General features: G+C 68.3%; 3 protein-coding genes across 3 annotated transcripts; 1 reads left to right on the top strand and 2 right to left on the bottom strand.

Moving 5' to 3' along the window:
- The first annotated feature begins 23 nt into the window (after window positions 1-23).
- Window positions 24-3,066, top strand: LOC311204668 (UPF0561 protein C2orf68). The gene is made up of 4 exons (XM_084281063.1): window positions 24-194; window positions 300-415; window positions 1,471-1,589; window positions 2,823-3,066. Exons 1-4 carry the CDS (start codon window positions 100-102, stop codon window positions 2,943-2,945), a joined length of 453 nt encoding a protein of 150 aa, XP_084137189.1. The 5' UTR covers window positions 24-99; the 3' UTR covers window positions 2,946-3,066.
- A 2,765-nt stretch (window positions 3,067-5,831) lies between these two features.
- On the bottom strand, window positions 5,832-11,436 carry LOC311204666 (uncharacterized protein). Its single transcript, XM_084281061.1, has 3 exons — window positions 11,326-11,436; window positions 8,120-8,251; window positions 5,832-6,270 (listed from the first exon to the last, which is right to left on the bottom strand). Exons 1-3 carry the CDS (start codon window positions 11,326-11,328, stop codon window positions 6,007-6,009), a joined length of 399 nt encoding a protein of 132 aa, XP_084137187.1. The 5' UTR covers window positions 11,329-11,436; the 3' UTR covers window positions 5,832-6,006.
- A 589-nt stretch (window positions 11,437-12,025) lies between these two features.
- LOC311204663 (vesicle-associated membrane protein 8-like) lies at window positions 12,026-16,928 on the bottom strand. Its single transcript, XM_084281058.1, has 3 exons — window positions 16,802-16,928; window positions 14,177-14,377; window positions 12,026-12,220 (listed from the first exon to the last, which is right to left on the bottom strand). The coding sequence occupies exons 1-3, from the start codon at window positions 16,802-16,804 to the stop codon at window positions 12,077-12,079; spliced, it is 348 nt and encodes a 115-aa protein (XP_084137184.1). The 5' UTR covers window positions 16,805-16,928; the 3' UTR covers window positions 12,026-12,076.
- Between the last annotated feature and the right edge of the window lie 906 nt (window positions 16,929-17,834).

Below are 17,834 nucleotides of genomic sequence, written 5' to 3'. Positions count from 1 at the left end.
GTGCCGCGCCCGCCGGCGGGGCTTTTAAAGGGGCCGCGTCCCCGTTAACGGCGCCGGGGCTGCGGTTCGGGGTTTGACTCCGGTTCCGCTTCCTGGGTGATGGAATCGCCTTCAGGTTGGCGCTGCCGGCCGGGTGGGCGGCTGGATATGAGCCACGGCTTCGTGCGGCACATCCGCCGGAACCAGATCGCCAGGTACCGGGACCGGCGGGACCCTCAACCGGCTCCGGGACCTTCCCGGGGGCTCCGGCTACGTAGTTACCGGGAATAACCCCCCCCCTTCCTCTTCCCCGTGCGCAGGGACGCCTACGAGCGGGCGGTGCGGCAGGCGCGGGGCCGGCCGCGGGGCCGCTTCACCCCCGGGACCCCCCGGCCCCGCCGTCCCGATCAGCAGGTGTACCGGCCCCGGCGGCACGGTGAGCTGGGGGGGGTGGGGGGGTGTCTGTGGGAGCGGGGAGTGGGGTTAGGGGGGGGTTATAGGGGGAGGGGGTGAGCTGGGGGGGTGGGGGTATGTAGGGAGGGTGCTGGGGGAGGGGGGGGACAGCCCTGGGGTGGGGGGCGGCATGGGGGGGGAGAGACCCTTGGGGGGGACACGGGGAGGGGTGGGGATGGGACACCCTGGGGTGGGGGGGGGGCATGGGGGGCACCCAGGGGTGGGTTGGGGGGGGACACACACCCGTGGGGGGATATGGGGAAGGATGGGGATGGGACACCGTGGGGTGGGGGGGTCATGGAGGGCACCCAAGGGTGGGCTGGGGGGGACACACACCCATGGAGGAGGAACACAGGGAGGGGTGGGGATGGGACACCCCGGGGTGGGGGGGGGCATGGGGGGCAACCAGGGGTGGGCTGGGGGGGACACACACCCGGGGGGGGGGGACACTGGGGGGGATGGGGATGGGACACCCCGGGGTGGAGGGAGCATGGGGGGCACCCAGGGGTGGGCTGGGGGGGGGGGGGCGGGAAGACACCCCTGGGGGGGACATGGGGAGGGATGGGGATGGGACACCCCGGGGTGGGGTGGGGGGGGCATGGAGAGCAGCTGGGGGTGGGGGAAGAGACCCCTGGGGGGGACACAGGGAAGGATGGGGATGGGACACCGTGGGGTGGGGGGACATGGGGGGCACCCAGGGGTGGGCTGGGGGAGGGGAGGGGGAAGACAACCATGGGGGCAACATAGATGGGGATGGGGATGGGACACCCCGGGGTGGGGGGTGCATGGGGGGTACCCAGAGGTGGGCTGGGGGGGGGAACACCCCTGGGGGGGACACGGGGAGGGATGGGGATGGGACACCCCGGGGTGGGGGAATGGGGGGCACCCAAGGGTGGGCTGGGGAGGGGGAAAGACACCCCTGGGGGGGACACGGGGAGGGATGGGACACCCCAAGATTGGGGGAGTATGGGGGGCACCCAAGGGTGGGCTGGGGGGGGGGGTGTCACCACCATCCCCCTGAAGCTGCCGGTGCTGCAGGGGGTACAGGGGGAGACTCCAGCCCGGGACCCCCCCCGGGTGACACCCGTGGGCCGCGGCTGTTCTGCCTGGAGTACGAGGGGGACGACGGCCACGTCACCACCGTCATCGTGCACCAGGTGGGGAGACCCCCCCCTGTGACCCCCACCCCCCCCTGTGACCACCACCCCCACCCCCTGACCACCCCCCTCCCTGTGACCACCACCCCCCGTGACCACCACCCCCCTCCATGTGACCACCACCCCCCCCCGTGACCCCTCCCGTGACCACCCCCCCCTCGTGACCACCACCCCCCCCTCGTGACCACCACCCCCCCGTGACCACCCCCCCCCGTGACCACCACCCCCTCCCCGTGACCCCCACCCCCTCCGTGACCACCCCCCCGTGACCCCCACCCCCGTGACCACCACCCCCTCCGTGACCACCCCCCCTATGACCACCACCCCCCTCCCTGTGACCACCCCCCCCGTGACCCCCCCTGTGACCACCCCCTCCCGTGACCCCCACCACCCCCCCGTGACCCCCACCACCCCCCCGTGACCCCCACCCCCCCCCGCGACCACCCCCTCCCCGTGACCCCCACCCCCTCCCCGTGACTCCCACCCCCCCCGTGACCACCACCCCCCCCGTGACCATCACCCCCCCCCCCGTGACCACCCCCCGCCGTGACCCCCACCCCCCTCGTGACCACCCCCACCCCCCTCGTGACCACCCCCCCCCGTGACCACCACCCCCCTCCCCGTGACCACCCCCCTCCCCGTGACCACCCCCCTCCCCGTGACCACCCCCCCCTGTGACCACCCCCCCCGTGACCACTCACACCCCCCCCTGCGACCCCCCCCCGTGACCACCACCCCCCCCGTGACCACCACCACCCCCCGTGACCACCACCCCCTCCCCGTGACCCCCTCCCGTGACCACCCCCCGCCCCCCTGTGACCACCCCCCGCCCCCCTGTGACCACCACCCCCCCCGTGACCACCCCCCCCCCGTGACCACCCCCTCCCGTGACCACCCCCTCCCGTGACCACCACACCCCCCCGTGACCCCCCCCCGTGACCCCCCCCCGTGACCACCACCACCCCCCCCTGTGACCACCCTCCCTGTGACCACCACCCCCCCCCCGTGACCACCCCCTCCCGTGACCCCCACCACCCCCCTCCATGTGACCACCACCCCCCCCGTGACCCCCCCCCCCCGTGACACCCCCCCCCGTGACACCCCCCCCTGTGACCACCCCCTCCATGTGACCACCACCCCCCCCCGTGACCACCCCCACCCCCCCCCAAATCCCAGGGAGCACCCACTGGTGCGGGCCGGGGGCCCCCATGGGTGACAGATGGGGGTCTGCAGGGTGACAGCGCCGAGGAGGTGACGCAGCAGGTCTGTGCCCGGAGCCCCCTGGAGCCCCCCCTGCGCCGGGCCCTCTGCCAGCGGGTGCAGGACGAGCTCAGCAAGCGCCGGGGGACGGGGTGACACCCCCCTCCCCCTCCCCTCTGCGTGTCCCCCCCACCCCTTCCCATCCCTCCCCATCCCTCAGGGATGGGGGGACCCCAGCTGGGTGCTGCTGGGGGGTAATAAAGGTGCTGGTGGCGTTTGGCACTGCCTGGGGAAACTGAGGCACGGGGGAGGAGGGGACCCTGCTGGGTGGCTGTGTCATGTCAGGTGGGTGATGGTGGGTGCCATGTCATCCCCCCCAACCCCCCAGGGTGTGCCCCCCACCCCAAGGTCCCCTGATTGGGTTCCCCCTAAAAACCAGTCTGGGGGCAGGGGAGTTACTGGTACCAGTTTGTTATTGGAGGGTGTCCCCAAAGCCCCCCCACCCCAAGGTCCCCACCCAGCCCTGATTGGGTTCCCCCTAATAAACCAGTTTGGGGTGGGGCGTGGGGGTCATGGAGTTACTGGAACCAGTTTGCTATTGGAGGGTGTCCCCAAAGCCCCCCCACCCCAAGGTCCCCACCCAGCCCTGATTGGGTTCCCCCTAAAAACCAGTCTGGGGTGGGGGGAAGGGGTCATGGAGTTACTGGTACCAGTTTGTTATTGGAGGGTGTCCCCAGTGCCCCCCAGCCCAAGGTCCCCTGATTGGGTTCCCCCTAAAAACCAGTCTGGGGTGAGGGGAAGGGGTCATGGAGTTACTGGTACCAGTTTGTTATTGGAGGGTGTCCCCAAACCCCCCCACCCCAAGGTCCCCTCCCAGCCCTGATTGGGTCCCCCCTAAAAACCAGTTTGGGGGCAGGGGGGAGTCATGGAGTTACTGGTACCAGTTTGTCATTGGAGGGTGTCCCCAAAGCCCCCCCAGCCCAAGGTCCCCTGATTGGGTTCCCCCTAAAAACCAGTCTTGGGGTGGGTCATGGAGTTACTGGTACCAGTTTGTTACTGGAGGGTGTCCCCAAGGTCCCCTGATTGGGTTCCCCATAAAACCAGTCTGGGGGCAGGGGGGGGTCATGGAGTTACTGGTACCAGTTTGTTATTGGAGGGTGTCCCCAAAGCCCCCCCACCCCAAGGTCCCCTGATTGGGTTCCCCCTAAAAACCAGTCAGGGGTGGGGGGAGGGGTCATGGAGTTACTGGTACCAGTTTGTTATTGGAGGGTGTCCCCAAAGCCCCCCCCACCCCAAGGTCCCCTCCCAGCCTTGATTGAGTTCCCCCTAAAAACCAGTCTTGGGGGGGGTCATGGAGTTACTGGTACCAGTTTGTTATTGGAGGGTGTCCCCAAAGCCCCCCCCCCCCCCCCCCCCAGGTCCCCTCCCAGCCCTGATTGGGTTCCCCCTAAAAACCAGTTTGGGGGCGGGGGGGGTCATGGAGTTACTGGTACCAGTTTGTTATTGGAGGGTGTCCCCAAAGCCCCCCCACCCCAAGGTCCCCTGATTGGGTTCCCCCTAAAAACCAGTCAGGGGTGGGGGGGAGGGGTCATGGAGTTACTGGTACCAGTTTGTTATTGGAGGGTGTCCCCAAAGCCCCCCCCACCCCAAGGTCCCCTCCCAGCCTTGATTGAGTTCCCCCTAAAAACCAGTCTTGGGGGGGGTCATGGAGTTACTGGTACCAGTTTGTTATTGGAGGGTGTCCCCAAAGCCCCCCCCCCCCCCCCCCCAGGTCCCCTCCCAGCCCTGATTGGGTTCCCCCTAAAAACCAGTTTGGGGGCGGGGGGGGTCATGGAGTTACTGGTACCAGTTTGTCATTGGAGGGTGTCCCCAGTGCCCCCCCACCCCAAGGTCCCCTGATTGGGTTCCCCCTAAAACCAGTCTGGGGTGGGGTCATGGAGTTACTGGTACCAGTTTGTTACTGGAGGGTGTCCCCAAGGTCCCCTGATTGGGTTCCCCCTAAAAACCAGTCTGGGGGCAGGGGAGTTACTGGTACCAGTTTGTTATTGGAGGGTGTCCCCAGTGCCCCCCACCCCAAAGTCCCCTCCCAGCCCTGATTGGGTTCCCCCTAAAAACCAGTCTGGGGTGGGTCATGGAGTTACTGGTACCAGTTTGTTATTGGAGGGTGTCCCCAGTGCCCCCCCACCCCAAGGTCCCCTGATTGGGTTCCCCCCTAAAAACCAGTCTGGGGTGGGGGTGGGTCATGGAGTTACTGGTACCAGTTTGTTATTGGAGGGTGTCCCCAAAGCCCCCCACCCCAAAGTCCCCTGATTGGGTTCCCCCTAAAAACCAGTCTGGGATGAGTCATGGAGTTACTGGTACCAGTTTGTTATTGGAGGGTGTCCCCAAAGCCCCCCCACCCCAAGGTCCCCTCCCATCCCTGATTGGGTTCCCCCTAATAAACCAGTTTGGGGTGGGGGGTGGGGGTCATGGAGTTACTGGTACCAGTTTGTTATTGGAGGGTGTCCCCAAACCCCCCCACCCCAAGGTCCCCTGATTGGGTTCCCCCTAAAAACCAGTCTGGGGGCAGGGAGGGGTCATGGAGTTACTGGTACCAGTTTGTTATTGGAGGGTGTCCCCAAACCCCCCCACCCCAAAGTCCTCTCCCAGCCCTGATTGGGTTCCCCCTAAAAACCAGTCTGGGGTGGGTCATGGAGTTACTGGTACCAGTTTGTTATTGGAGGGTGTCCCCAGTGCCCCCCCACCCCAAGGTCCCCTGATTGGTTTCCCCCCTAAAAACCAGTCTGGGGGGGGTCATGGAGTTACTGGAACCAGTTTGTCATTGGAGGGTGTCCCCAGTGCCCCCCCAGCCCAAGGTCCCCTGATTGGGTTCCCCCTAAAAACCAGTCTGGGGTGGGTCATGGAGTTACTGGTACCAGTTTGCTATTGGAGGGTGTCCCCAGTGCCCCCCCAGCCCAAGGTCCCCTGATTGGTTTCCCCCCTAAAAACCAGTCTGGGGGGGGTCATGGAGTTACTGGAACCAGTTTGTTATTGGAGGGTGTCCCCAGTGCCCCCCCAGCCCAAGGTCCCCTGATTGGGTTCCCCCTAATAAACCAGTCTGGGGTGGGTCATGGAGTTACTGGTACCAGTTTGTTACTGGAGGGTGTCCCCAAGGTCCCCTGATTGGGTTCCCCCTAAAAACCAGTCTGGGGGCAGGGGAGTTACTGGTACCAGTTTGTTATTGGAGGGTGTCCCCAGTGCCCCCCCAGCCCCCCGTTGGTGGCGGCTGCGTCCCAGCGGGGGTCTGGGGGACGGTGACAGCCATGGTGACAACAGCCGGGGGTGCCCGGGGCAGCCACAGCACCAGCCCCACAGCCAGGAGGAGGAGGAGGAGGAGGAGGAGGAGGAAGGCAGCCAGGCCCAGGGCCGCCATGCGCCGCCGCCGCGGTCCCTTGCGCTGCTGCCGCGCCACCGCCCGCGAGGTGCGCGAGAAGGCCTGGCCCTGGGGACACGGGGGCTGTAGGCTCAGGGGGACCAGGGGGGACAGGGGGGTGGCCCCCCCACCCCCACCCCAAGCCCCCACCCTATGGCCTCTGCAGGATGCACCCACCCTCTGCACCCCCTGGGCTGTGTCCCTATAGTGTGTCCCTATGGTGTGTCCCTATAGGGTGTCCCCTGGGCTATATATACATCCCTATAGTGTGTCCCTATAGGGTGTCCCTATACTGTGTCCCCTGGGCTATACATCCCCATGGTGTGTCCCTATAGTGTGTCCCTATGGTGTGTCCCTATAGGGTGTCCCCTGGGCTATGCGTCCCTATAGTGTGTCCCTATAGGGTGTCCCTATAGTGTGTCCCCTGGGCTATACATCCCCATGGTGTGTCCCTATAGCATGTCCCTATAGCGTGTCCCCTGGGCTGTGTGTCCCTATAGTGTGTCCCTATGGCGTGTCCCTATGGTGTGTCCCCTGGTCTATGTGTCCCTATAGTGTGTCCCTATAGCGTGTCCCCTGGGCTATACATCCCTATAGTGTGTCCCTATAGTGTGTCCCTATGGTGTGTCCCTTGGGCTATGTGTCCCCTGGGCTATGTGTCCCTATAGTGTGTCCCTATAGTGTGTCCCCTGGGCTATACATCCCCATGGTGTGTCCCTATAGTGTGTCCCTATAGTGTGTCCCTATGGTGTGTCCCCTGGGCTATACATCCCCATGGTGTGTCCCTATAGTGTGTCCCTATAGTGTGTCCCTATGGTGTGTCCCCTGGGCTATGTGTCCCTATACTGTGTCACTATAGTGTGTCCCTATAGTGTATCCCCTGGGCTATGTGTCCCTATGGTGTGTCCCTTGGGCTATGTGTCCCCTGGGCTATGTGTCCCTATAGAGTGTCCCTATGGTGTGTCCCCTGGGCTACGTGTCCCTATAGTGTGTCCCTATAGTGTGTCCCCTGGGCTATACATCCCTATAGTGTCCTCCCCAGGGCTGGATGTCCCTCTAGTGTCCCCCCCGGGGTCTACATCCCCATAGTGTCCCCCCCAGGGCTCTATGTCCCTATAGTGCCCCCCAGGGCTGGATGTCCCTATAGTGTCCCCCCGAGGGCTGTATGTCCCTATAGTGTCCCCCCAGGGCTGGATGTCCCTATAGTGGGCCCCCAGGCTCTACATCCCTCTTAGTGTCCCCCAGGGCTGGATGTCCCTATAGTGTCTCCCGGGCTCTCCATCCCTCTAGTGCCCCCCAGGGCTCTACATCCCTATAGTGTCCCCCCAGGGCTGGATGTCCCCATAGTGCCCCCCAGGGCTGGATGTCCCAGTGTCCCCCCCAGGGCTGGATGTCCCCCCAGGCTCTCCATCCCTCTAGTGTCCCCCCATGGCTGGATGTCCCTATAGTGTCCCCCAGGGCTCTCCATCCCTCTAGTGCCCCCCAGGGCTGCCTGTCCCTATAGTGTCCCTATAGTGTCCCTCTAGTGCCCCCCAGGGCTGCCTGTCCCTATAGTGTCCCTATAGTGTCCCCCCAGGGCTGGATGTCCCCCCGGGCTCTTCATCCCTCTAGTGTCCCCCCAGGGCTGGCTGTCCCCATAGTGTCCCCCCAGGGCTGGATGTCCCAGTGTCCCCCCCAGGTCTGGATGTCCCCCCTGGGCTCTCCATCCCTCTAGTGTCCCCCCCAGGGCTGTCTGTCCCTATAGTGTCCCCCCTGGGCTCTCCATCCCTCCAGTGCCCCCCAGGGCTGGCAGTCCCTGCAGCCCCCCGGCCGTGTCCCCCCCAGGGCTGCCTGTCCCTATAGTGTCCCCCCAGTGTCCCCCCCATGCCTGTCAGTCCCCGCAGCCCCCGGCCGTGTCCCCAGCCCCCGCCGTGCCCACCATGCTGCGCAGCTCCTGGGCGCGGGTGTCCAGCTCGCTCAGGCGCCCGTCCCGCTCCAGCGCCCGCGCCAGGTTCTGCCGCATCAGCTCCGCCACCTCCGCCGCCTCCCGCTCGCACCGCGCCAGCCCCGCCTGCGGCCACACGGGGGGGGACGGGGGGGACGGGGGGCGGGGGACACAGGGGTGGGGGACAGGGGACACGGTGGATGGGGGGACGGGGGACACGGGGGGGGACGACAGGGGATACGGGGGGGGGACGGGGGACACAGGGATGGGGGCACGGGGGGGACAGGGGACAGGGGTTGGGGACAGGGGACACGGGGGGAGGACGGGGGGGACGGGGGATGGGGGTGGGGGACAGGGGACACGGATGGGGGACACAGGGGTGGGGGACAGGGGACACAAGGGATGGGGGCATGGGGGTGGGACACAGGGGTGGGGGGATGGGGGGACAGGGGACACAGGGATGGGGTCGGGACACAGGGATGGGGGACAGGGGACACAGGGGACACAGGGGTGGGGACAGGGGACACGGGGGGGACGGGGGTTGGGGACAGGGGACACAGGGGTAGGGGACAGGGGACACGGATGGGGGTCACAGGGGTGGGGGACAGGGGACACGGTGGATGGGGGCACGGGGGGGGACGGGGGACACGGGGGGGGGGACGGGACAGGGGATACGGGGGGGGGACGGGGGACACAGGGATGGGGGCACGGGGGGGACAGGGGACGGGGGTTGGGGACAGGGGACACGGGGGGAGGACGGGGGGGGGACGGGGGACAAAGGGGTGGGGGACAGGGGACATGGGGGGACGGGGGGGACAGGGGACACAGGGATGGGGGACAGGGGACACAGATGGGGGACACATGGGTGGGGGACAGGGGACACAAGGGATGGGGGCATGGGGGGTGTGGGACACAGGGGTGGGGACGGGGAACACGGGGGATGGGGGCACGGGGGGGTGGGGGGGGACAGGGGACACGGATGGGGGTCACGGGGTGGGGGACAGGGGACACAGGGATGTGGGAGGGGGACACACAGGGATGGGGGACAGGGGACACGGGGGGGACGGGGGTTGGGGACAGGGGTGGGGGACAGGGGACACGGGGGGAGGGGGGGGACGGGGGACACAGGGTTGGGGGACACGGGGGACACGGGGGTGGGGACAAGGGACACAGGGATGGGGGACAGGACACAGGGATGGGGACAGGGGACACAGGGGTGGGAGAACAGGGGACACAAGGGATGGGGGCATGGGGGGGTGGGACACAGGGATGGGGGACGGGGGGGTGTGGGGGACAGAGGTGGGGGACGGGGGACACAGGGATGGGGGGACAGGGAGCGTGGGTACAGGGATGGGGGGATGTGGGACGGGGACACACAGGGATGGGGGGACAAGGGACACAGGGTGGGGGGATATGACACAGGGGTGGGGCACGGGGGGCACAGGGGTGGGGAACAGGGGACACAGGGATGGGGGATGGGGAGGGATGGGGGACAGAGGTGGGGGACAGGGGACACAGGGGTGGGGGACGGGACACAGGGGATGGGGCCATGGGGAGGGTGGGACACAGGGGTGGGGGGACAGGGGACACAGGGGTGGGGGACGGGATACAGAGATGGGGGGACGTGGGGGGTTGTGGGACACAGGGATGGGGGAACAGGGGACACAGGGACAAGGGGACATGACACAGGGATGGGCCACGGGGGATATAGGGATTGGGGAATGGGACACAGGGATGGGGGCACGGGGGACACAGGGGTTGGGGACAGGGGACACAGGGGTTGGGGACATGGTGGGGGGGTGGGACACAGGGATGGGGAACAGGGGACACAGGGGTGGGGGACGGGGGACACAGGGGTGGGGGACGGGACACAGGGATGGGGGCACGGGGGGGTGTGGGACACAGTGGTGGGGGACAGGGGACACAGGGATGGGAGAACAGGGGACACAAGGGATGGGGACATGGGGGGGTGGGACACAGGGGTGGGCGGATGGGGGCACAGGGGACACAGGGGATGAGGACATGGCGGGGGGGTGTGGGACACAGGGATGGGGGAACAGGGGACACAGGGGTGGGGGACGGGACACAGGGATGGGGGGACGTGGGGGGGTGTGGGACACAGGGATGGGCGAACAGGGGACACAGGGATGGGCGAACAGGGGACACAGGGACAGGGGACATGGCAATCTGTGGGACACAGGGACATGGGGCTGGAGGCCCTGGGACGGGAGGGGACGGGGACACGGGACTGTGGGGACACGGGACTGTGGGGACACGGGGGTGTGGGGACACAGGGACGGGGCCCAGGGTGCTGTGGGGGGACACAGGGACGTGGGGATGGGGGACATGGGGACACAGGGGCCCCGAGGGGACACGAGCACCCCAGGGAAGGGCCACGAGGGGGACAAACACCCCTTGAGGGGACACGGGGGGGGGACTGTGGGGATGTGAGGAGGGGACAGCGGGGACACGGGGGGATCCCGGGCCGAGGTGACACAGGACAGGGGTGGGGGGGGGGTGGGACACAGGGATGGGCGAACAGGGGACACAGGGATGGGCGAACAGGGGACACAGGGACAGGGGACATGGCAATCTGTGGGACACAGGGACATGGGGCTGGAGGCCCTGGGACGGGAGGGGACGGGGACACGGGACTGTGGGGACACGGGACTGTGGGGACACGGGGGTGTGGGGACACAGGGACGGGGCCCAGGGTGCTGTGGGGGGACACAGGGACGTGGGGATGGGGGACATGGGGACACAGGGGCCCCGAGGGGACACGAGCACCCCAGGGAAGGGCCACGAGGGGGACAAACACCCCTTGAGGGGACACGGGGGGGGGACTGTGGGGATGTGAGGAGGGGACAGCGGGGACACGGGGGGATCCCGGGCCGAGGTGACACAGGACAGGGGTGGGGGGGGGGGTGGGGGGGCCCTGGGGACACGGCCCCGGTGAGGAGCCACAGCCCGAGGGAGCGGCTGGACCGGGACACCCACACCCGGGGGCACCGGGGGCACCGGGAGGAGGGGACGTGGGGGGGGGGGGGACACCCGGGGGAGGGGGGACACCGGGACCGCGGGGTCCCGGAGCAGCTGGGGCAGGGGGGGTGGGGTGAGGGGGGGGTCCCGTCTGTCTGTCCGTCCTTCCCACCCCCCCGGGAAGCGAAAGTGAAAGCGGCGGCGGAGCCCCCGGTACTCACCATGGTCCCGCCGTGCCGGTACCGGGCTCGGTGCCCGGGTGGGTGCCCGGCCTGGAGCTCCCGGTCCCGGTTCCCCCCCTCACCCCCCCGTCCCACCCCGGGCACCAGAGGCCGCCCTTAGGGAGGGTCCGGGCCCGCCCCCTCTTCCCCCCCCCCCCCCCCCCAACATGACCGTGTGGCCCCTTCCCGGGTACCCCCCCCACCCCCCCCCAGACCCGTAGCCCCCCAGGGTGGGTGTCGCCAGGATCCCTCCCCCCCCCTCCCCAGCCCCGGGGGTGGGATGTGGGGTCCCCACCCCCCCCCGGACACCCACAGCTCCAGGTCGCCCACTCAACCTGCCCCTGGGGTCCTGCAGCCCCCCAAGATGTGGGGTCCCCTGAGCCCCCCCCCATCCTTAGGTCTCCCCAGCTGTGGGTCCCCAAAGACCCCCCCCCGTCCCTACAGCCCCCCCTCCGGATGGGGGACACCCCCTCTGTGACCCCCACGTTCCTACAGCCCCCTAAATACAGGTGTGTCCCCCACAGCCTCTCTCCATCCCTGAGACCCCCCTGTACCCCCACCCATACCCCCCCTTTACCCCCCCTTTACCCCTCCCAGTCCCTCAGGGTGGCAGTGCCACCAACACTGTGCCCTTTGTCCCCTGGCACCACCCGCCTGCCTGGCACCAGTGTCCCCCCCCCAAACACACACCAGCCTCATACAACTCCTCAGCGCTGTATTTGGGGGGGTGGGAGGCAGGAAAAGGGGGGGGTCAGGTGGGGATGGTGCCGGTGGCCAGGAGGATGATGAGGATGAGGACGATGACGCCCACGAGGCCGAGGATGAGGAGCAGCTTCATGTTCTTCCACCAGTACCGCCGGGCCATCTTCTGCGACGTGGTCTTGAAGTGCTCTGACTGCAGGGGGGGGGGACACACACTCAGGGGTGGGGGGCATGGGGACACCCCCTGCCACTGCACCCCCCCCACATATGGGTGGGCCCCATATAGCCCAGCCTGGGCACCCCACAGAGGCACCAGGAACACCCCCCCCCATCAACAACACCCGCTGTGACCACCCCCCGGGATGCCCAGGGACACCCTGGGGGCACCCTGCGGCCACCCTGGGGACACCCACCGTCCCCATGGGCCCCCTCAGGGACCCCATTCACCCTCAGGGACCCCCATGTCCCCTCTGGGATCCATCCCCAGGTGCCACCCTGGGGACACCCCGCTGCCACCCTGGGGACACCCACCGTCCCCCTGAGCCCTGGAGCCCCCTCAGGGACCCCCATGTCCCCTCTGGGGTCCATCCCCAGGTGCCACCCCCACCCACTGTGGTGCCACCCTGGGGATACCCCGCTGCCACCCTGGGGACACCCACTGTCCCCCTGGGCTCTGGAGCCCCCTCAGGGACCCCATCCACCCTCAGGGACCCCCATGTCCCCTCTGGGGTCCATCCCCAGGTGCCACCCCCACCCGCCGCGGTGCCACCCTGGGGACACCCACCGTCCCCCTGGGCTCTGGAGCCCCCTCAGGGACCCCATCCACCCTCAGGGACCCCCATGTCCCCTCTGGGGTCCATCCCCAGGTGCCACCCCCACCCACCACGGTGCCACCCTGGGGACACCCACCATCCCCCTGGGCCCCCTCAGGGACCCCATTCACCCTCAGGGACCCCCATGTCCCCTCTGGGGTCCATCCCCAGGTCCCCTTTGCTGCCATGGTGCCACCCTGGGGACACCCACCGTCCCCCTGAGCCCTGGAGCCCCCTTATGGACCCCCATGTCCCCTCTGGGGTCCATCCCCAGGTGCCACCCTGGGGACACCCCGCTGCCACCCTGGGGACACCCACCGTCCCCCTGATCCCTGGAGCCCCCTTAGGGACCCCATCCACCCTCAGGGACCCCCATGTCCCCTCTGGGGTCCATCCCCAGGTGCCACCCCCACCCATTGCAGTGCCACCCTGGGGACACCCACCATCCCCCTGGGCTCTGGAGCCCCCTTAGGGACCCCCATGTTCCCGCTGGGGTCCATCCCCAGGTGCCCTTTGCCACCATGGTGCCACCCTGGGGACACCCACCATCCCCCTGAGCCCTGGAGCCCCCTCAGGGACCTCCATGTCCTCTCTGGGGTCCATCCCCAAGTGCCACCGCCACCCGCCGTGGTGCCACCCTGGGGACACCCACCGTCCCCCTTGGGCTCTGGAGCCCCCTCAGGGACCCCCATGTCCCCTCTGGGGTCCATCCCCAGGTGCCCTTTGCTGCCGCGGTGCCACCCTGGGGACACCCACTGTCCCCCTGAGCCCTGGAGCCCCCTCAGGGACCCCATCCACCCCCAGGGACCCCCATGTCCCCTCTGGGGTCCATCCCCAGGTGCCACCCCCACCCACCGTGGTGCCACCCTGGGGACACCCACCATCCCCCTGGGCTCTGGAGCCCCCTCAGGGACCTCATCCACCCCCAGGGACCCCCATGTCCCCTCTGGCGTCCATCCCCAGGTGCCCTTTGCCACCATGGTGCCACCCTGGGGACACCCACCATCCCCCTGGGCTCTGGAGCCCCCTCAGGGACCCCACTGACTCTCAGGGACCCCCATGTCCCCTCTAGGGTCCATCCCCAGGTGCCACCCCCCACCCACCACGGTGCCACCCTGGGGACACCCCACTGCCACCCTGGGTTCTGGAGCCCCCTCAGGGACCCCCATGTCCCCTTTGGGGTCCATCCCCAGGTGCCACCCTGGGGATACCCCACTGCCACCCTGGGGACACCCACCATCCCCCTGAGCCCTGGAGCCCCCTCAGGGACCCCATCCACCCTCAGGGACCCCCATGTCCCCTCCGGGGTCCGTCCCCAGGTGCCCCCGCGCCCGCACCGTGGCCTCCAGGTCCTGGCTCTTGCTGTGGAGCTGCTCCAGGTTCTCGCCCCGCGCCAGGATCCGCTCCACGTTCTGGGTCATGATGGTCTTGACCCCTTCCACCTCCTGCTGCAGGGTCCGCACGCGCCCGAGGCCCGCGGTGCCGCCCGCGTCGCCAACCGCGTCGCCCACCGCCCCGCTGCCCGCCATGCTGCCCGCCTGGGAGAGTGGGGTGGGCGTCAGGGCGGGCAGCTGGCGGCAACCCCGGCACCCCATAGGCACCCCAAGCACCCTATAGGATACCCCATAGGCACCCAAGCACCCTATAGGATGGCCAGGCAACCCCGGCACCCCAAGCACCCTATAGGATACCCAGGCAACCCCGGCATCCCATAGGCACCCCAAGCACCCTATAGGATACCCAGGCAACCCCGGCACCCCATAGGCACCCCAAGCACCCTATAGGATACCCAGGCAACCCCAGCACCCCAAGCAACCTATAGGATACCCCATAGGCACCCAAGCACCCTATAGGATGGCCAGGCAACCCCAGCACCCCAAGCACCCTATAGGATACCCAGGCAACCCCAGCACCCCATAGGCACCCCAAGCACCCTATAGGGTGGCCAGGCAACCCCAGCACCCCAAGCACCCTATAGGATACCCAGGCAACCCCGGCACCCCATAGGCGCCCCAAGCACCCTATAGGGTGGCCAGGCAACCCCAGCATCCCATAGGCACCCCAAGCACCCTATAGGATACCCAGGCAACCCCGGCACCCCATAGGCACCCCAAGCACCCTATAGGATACCCAGGCAACCCCAGCACCCCAAGCAACCTATAGGATACCCCATAGGCACCCAAGCACCCTATAGGATGGCCAGGCAACCCCAGCACCCCAAGCACCCTATAGGATACCCAGGCAACCCCAGCACCCCATAGGCACCCCAAGCACCCTATAGGATGGCCAGGCAAGCCCGGCACCCCAAGCACCCTATAGGATACCCAGGCAACCCCAGCACCCCACAGGCACCCCAAGCACCCTATAGGGTGGCCAGGCAACCCCAGCATCCCATAGGCACCCCAAGCACCCTATAGGATGCCCAGGCAACCCCAGCACCCCACAGGCACCCCAAGCACCCTATAGGGTGGCCAGGCAACCCCAGCATCCCATAGGCACCCCAAGCACCCTATAGGGTGGCCAGGCAACCCCGGCACCCCATAGGCACCCCAAGCACTCTATAGGGTGGCCAGGCAACCCCGGCACCCCATAGGCACCCCAAGCACCCTATAGGATGGCCAGGCAACCCCAGCACCCCAAGCACCCTATAGGATACCCAGGCAACCCCGGCACCCCATAGGCACCCCAAGCACCCTATAGGGTGGCCAGGCAACCCCAGCATCCCATAAGCACCCCAAGCACCCTATAGGATGGCCAGGCAACCCCAGCACCCCATAGGCACCCCAAGCACCCTATAGGATGGCCAGGCAACCCCGGCACCCCATAGGCACCCCAAGCACTCTATAGGGTGGCCAGGCAACCCCAGCACCCCATAGGCACCCAAGCACCCCCCCCCATGTACTCCCCCCAGGCACCCCAGCACCACCCCTCAGGCATCCCAGATGGTCCATACGCACCGTGGGCACCCTATAGGCACCCTATAGGCACCCTGAGCACCCACCAAGCACCCTATAGACACCCTATAGGCACCCTGAACACCTGCCAAGCACCCTATAGGCAGCATATAGGCACCCTATAGGCACCCTGAGCACCTGCTAAGCACCTTATAGGCACCCTATAAGCACCCTATAGGCACCCTGAGCACCTGCCAAGCACCCTATAGACACCCTATAGGCACCCTATAGGCACCCTACAGGCACCCTGTGTCTACACCAAGCACCTGTTGAACTCCCCATGGGGCCCCAGGGCACTTCCCAGGCACCCTATAGGCACCCTATAGGCACCCTGAGCACCTGCCAAGCACCCTATAGGCACCCTATAGGCACCCTGAGCTCCTGCCAAGCACTCTATAGGCACCCTACAGGCACCCTGAGCACCTGCCAAGCACTCTATAGGCACCCTATAGGCACCCTGAGCACCTGCCAAGCACCCTATAGGCACCCTATAGGCACCCTGAGCTCCTGCCAAGCACTCTATAGGCACCCTATAGGCACCCTGAACACCTGCCAAGCACCCTATAGGCACCCTATAGGCACCCTGAGAACTCAGCACCCCATAGGCACCCCCAGGGCACCCCACTGGCACCCCCAGCACCCTATACCCTCCCAAACACCCCAGACCTCCCAATCCCCCCCCCCGCCAAGCACCCTATAGACACCTTGGGCACCATCTGGCACCCTACAGACGCCCCTGGGCACCCTATAGACACCCCCCAAAGCCCTGAGAGGAGCCCCCAGCGCCTTAGAGGCACCCCAAGTACCCCAGAGCCCCCTAAACGCCCCCCCTGAGCACCCCACAGGGCCCTGGGGACTCCCCAGGTGCCCCATAGCGCCCCATAGCGCCCCATAGGGCCCCATAGCGCCCCATAGCGCCCTATAGAGCCCCATAGAGCCCCATAGCGCCCCATAGAGCCCCATAGAGCCCCATAGGGCCCCATAGCGCCCCCCAGCCCCCAGCCCCACCATGGCCGGGCCGCTCCGCTCCGCTCCGGCCCCGCCGCGGCCCCTCACCCCGCCCCGCCCCGCTCGGGGCTTCCGGGAGCGGCGGCCCCGGGAGGGGGGCGGGGTCAGGGCGGGGCGGGGGTGGGTACGGCGGGGTCAGAGGTCACCGCGGGGTCAGGGGGCGATGGCGGCTGGAGGGGGGGGTGGAGGAGGGAGGGGGGGGGTGATGCGCGACACCCCCCCCGCTACTCCCGGAGGGGCGGCGCTGATTGGCTGCCGCGCCCCCGCTGTTCCCGGAGGGGCGGCGCTGATTGGCTGCCGCACCCACACCCTTCCCGGAGGGGGAGGCGCTGATTGGCGGCCACACCCCCCTCGCTCCTCCCGGTGGGGGCGGTGCTGATTGGCGGTCGCACCCCCCGCCCTTCCCAAAGGGGCGGCGCTGATTGGCGGCCACACCCCGCCCTTCCCAGAGGGGCGGCGCTGATTGGCTGCCGCACACCCCCAGCTCCTCCTAGAGGGGGCGGTGCTGATTGGCGGCCGCGCCCCCCCCCCGCTCTTCCCAGAGGGGGCGGCGCTGATTGAGCGGGGGGGGCTCCACCCAGAGGGGGCGGCGCTGATTGGCTGCCGCGCCCCCGCCCTTCCCAGAGGGGGCGGCGCTGATTGGCGGCCACACCCCCTCTCCTCCCAAAGGGGCGGCGCTGATTGGCGGCCGCGCCCCGTGACGTGGCGGAGGGGGCGGGGCTGTGGCGATGGCGGCAGCGGGTGAGGACCGGGGAGGACCGGGGGGGACCGGGCGATGGGTCCGTTCCCGGGACCCCCGGGTCCCTCCCCCCCCCGGCTCAGCCCCGTCCCGCCACAGGCCCCGCGCGGCGCAGGCGGCCGGAGCGGGAGGAGACGCCGGGGGAGCGGCGGCCACCGGGTCCCGCCGGCCCCGCCAAGGCGACCGGGCCCGGGCCTGGGCCCGGCTCAGCCCAGCGGCTCTTGGGCTTCGAGCTGCGGGACCTGAGGCGCTGGAACCGCTTCGTGCGGCTGCTGCACCGGCCCACGGACCCCG

Source organism: Gallinula chloropus (genome assembly GCF_964237585.1).
Source record: "Gallinula chloropus genome assembly, contig: HAP1_SCAFFOLD_421, whole genome shotgun sequence".
NCBI lineage: Eukaryota > Metazoa > Chordata > Aves > Gruiformes > Rallidae > Gallinula > Gallinula chloropus.
This window is presented reverse-complemented; position numbering and strand designations above follow the sequence as displayed.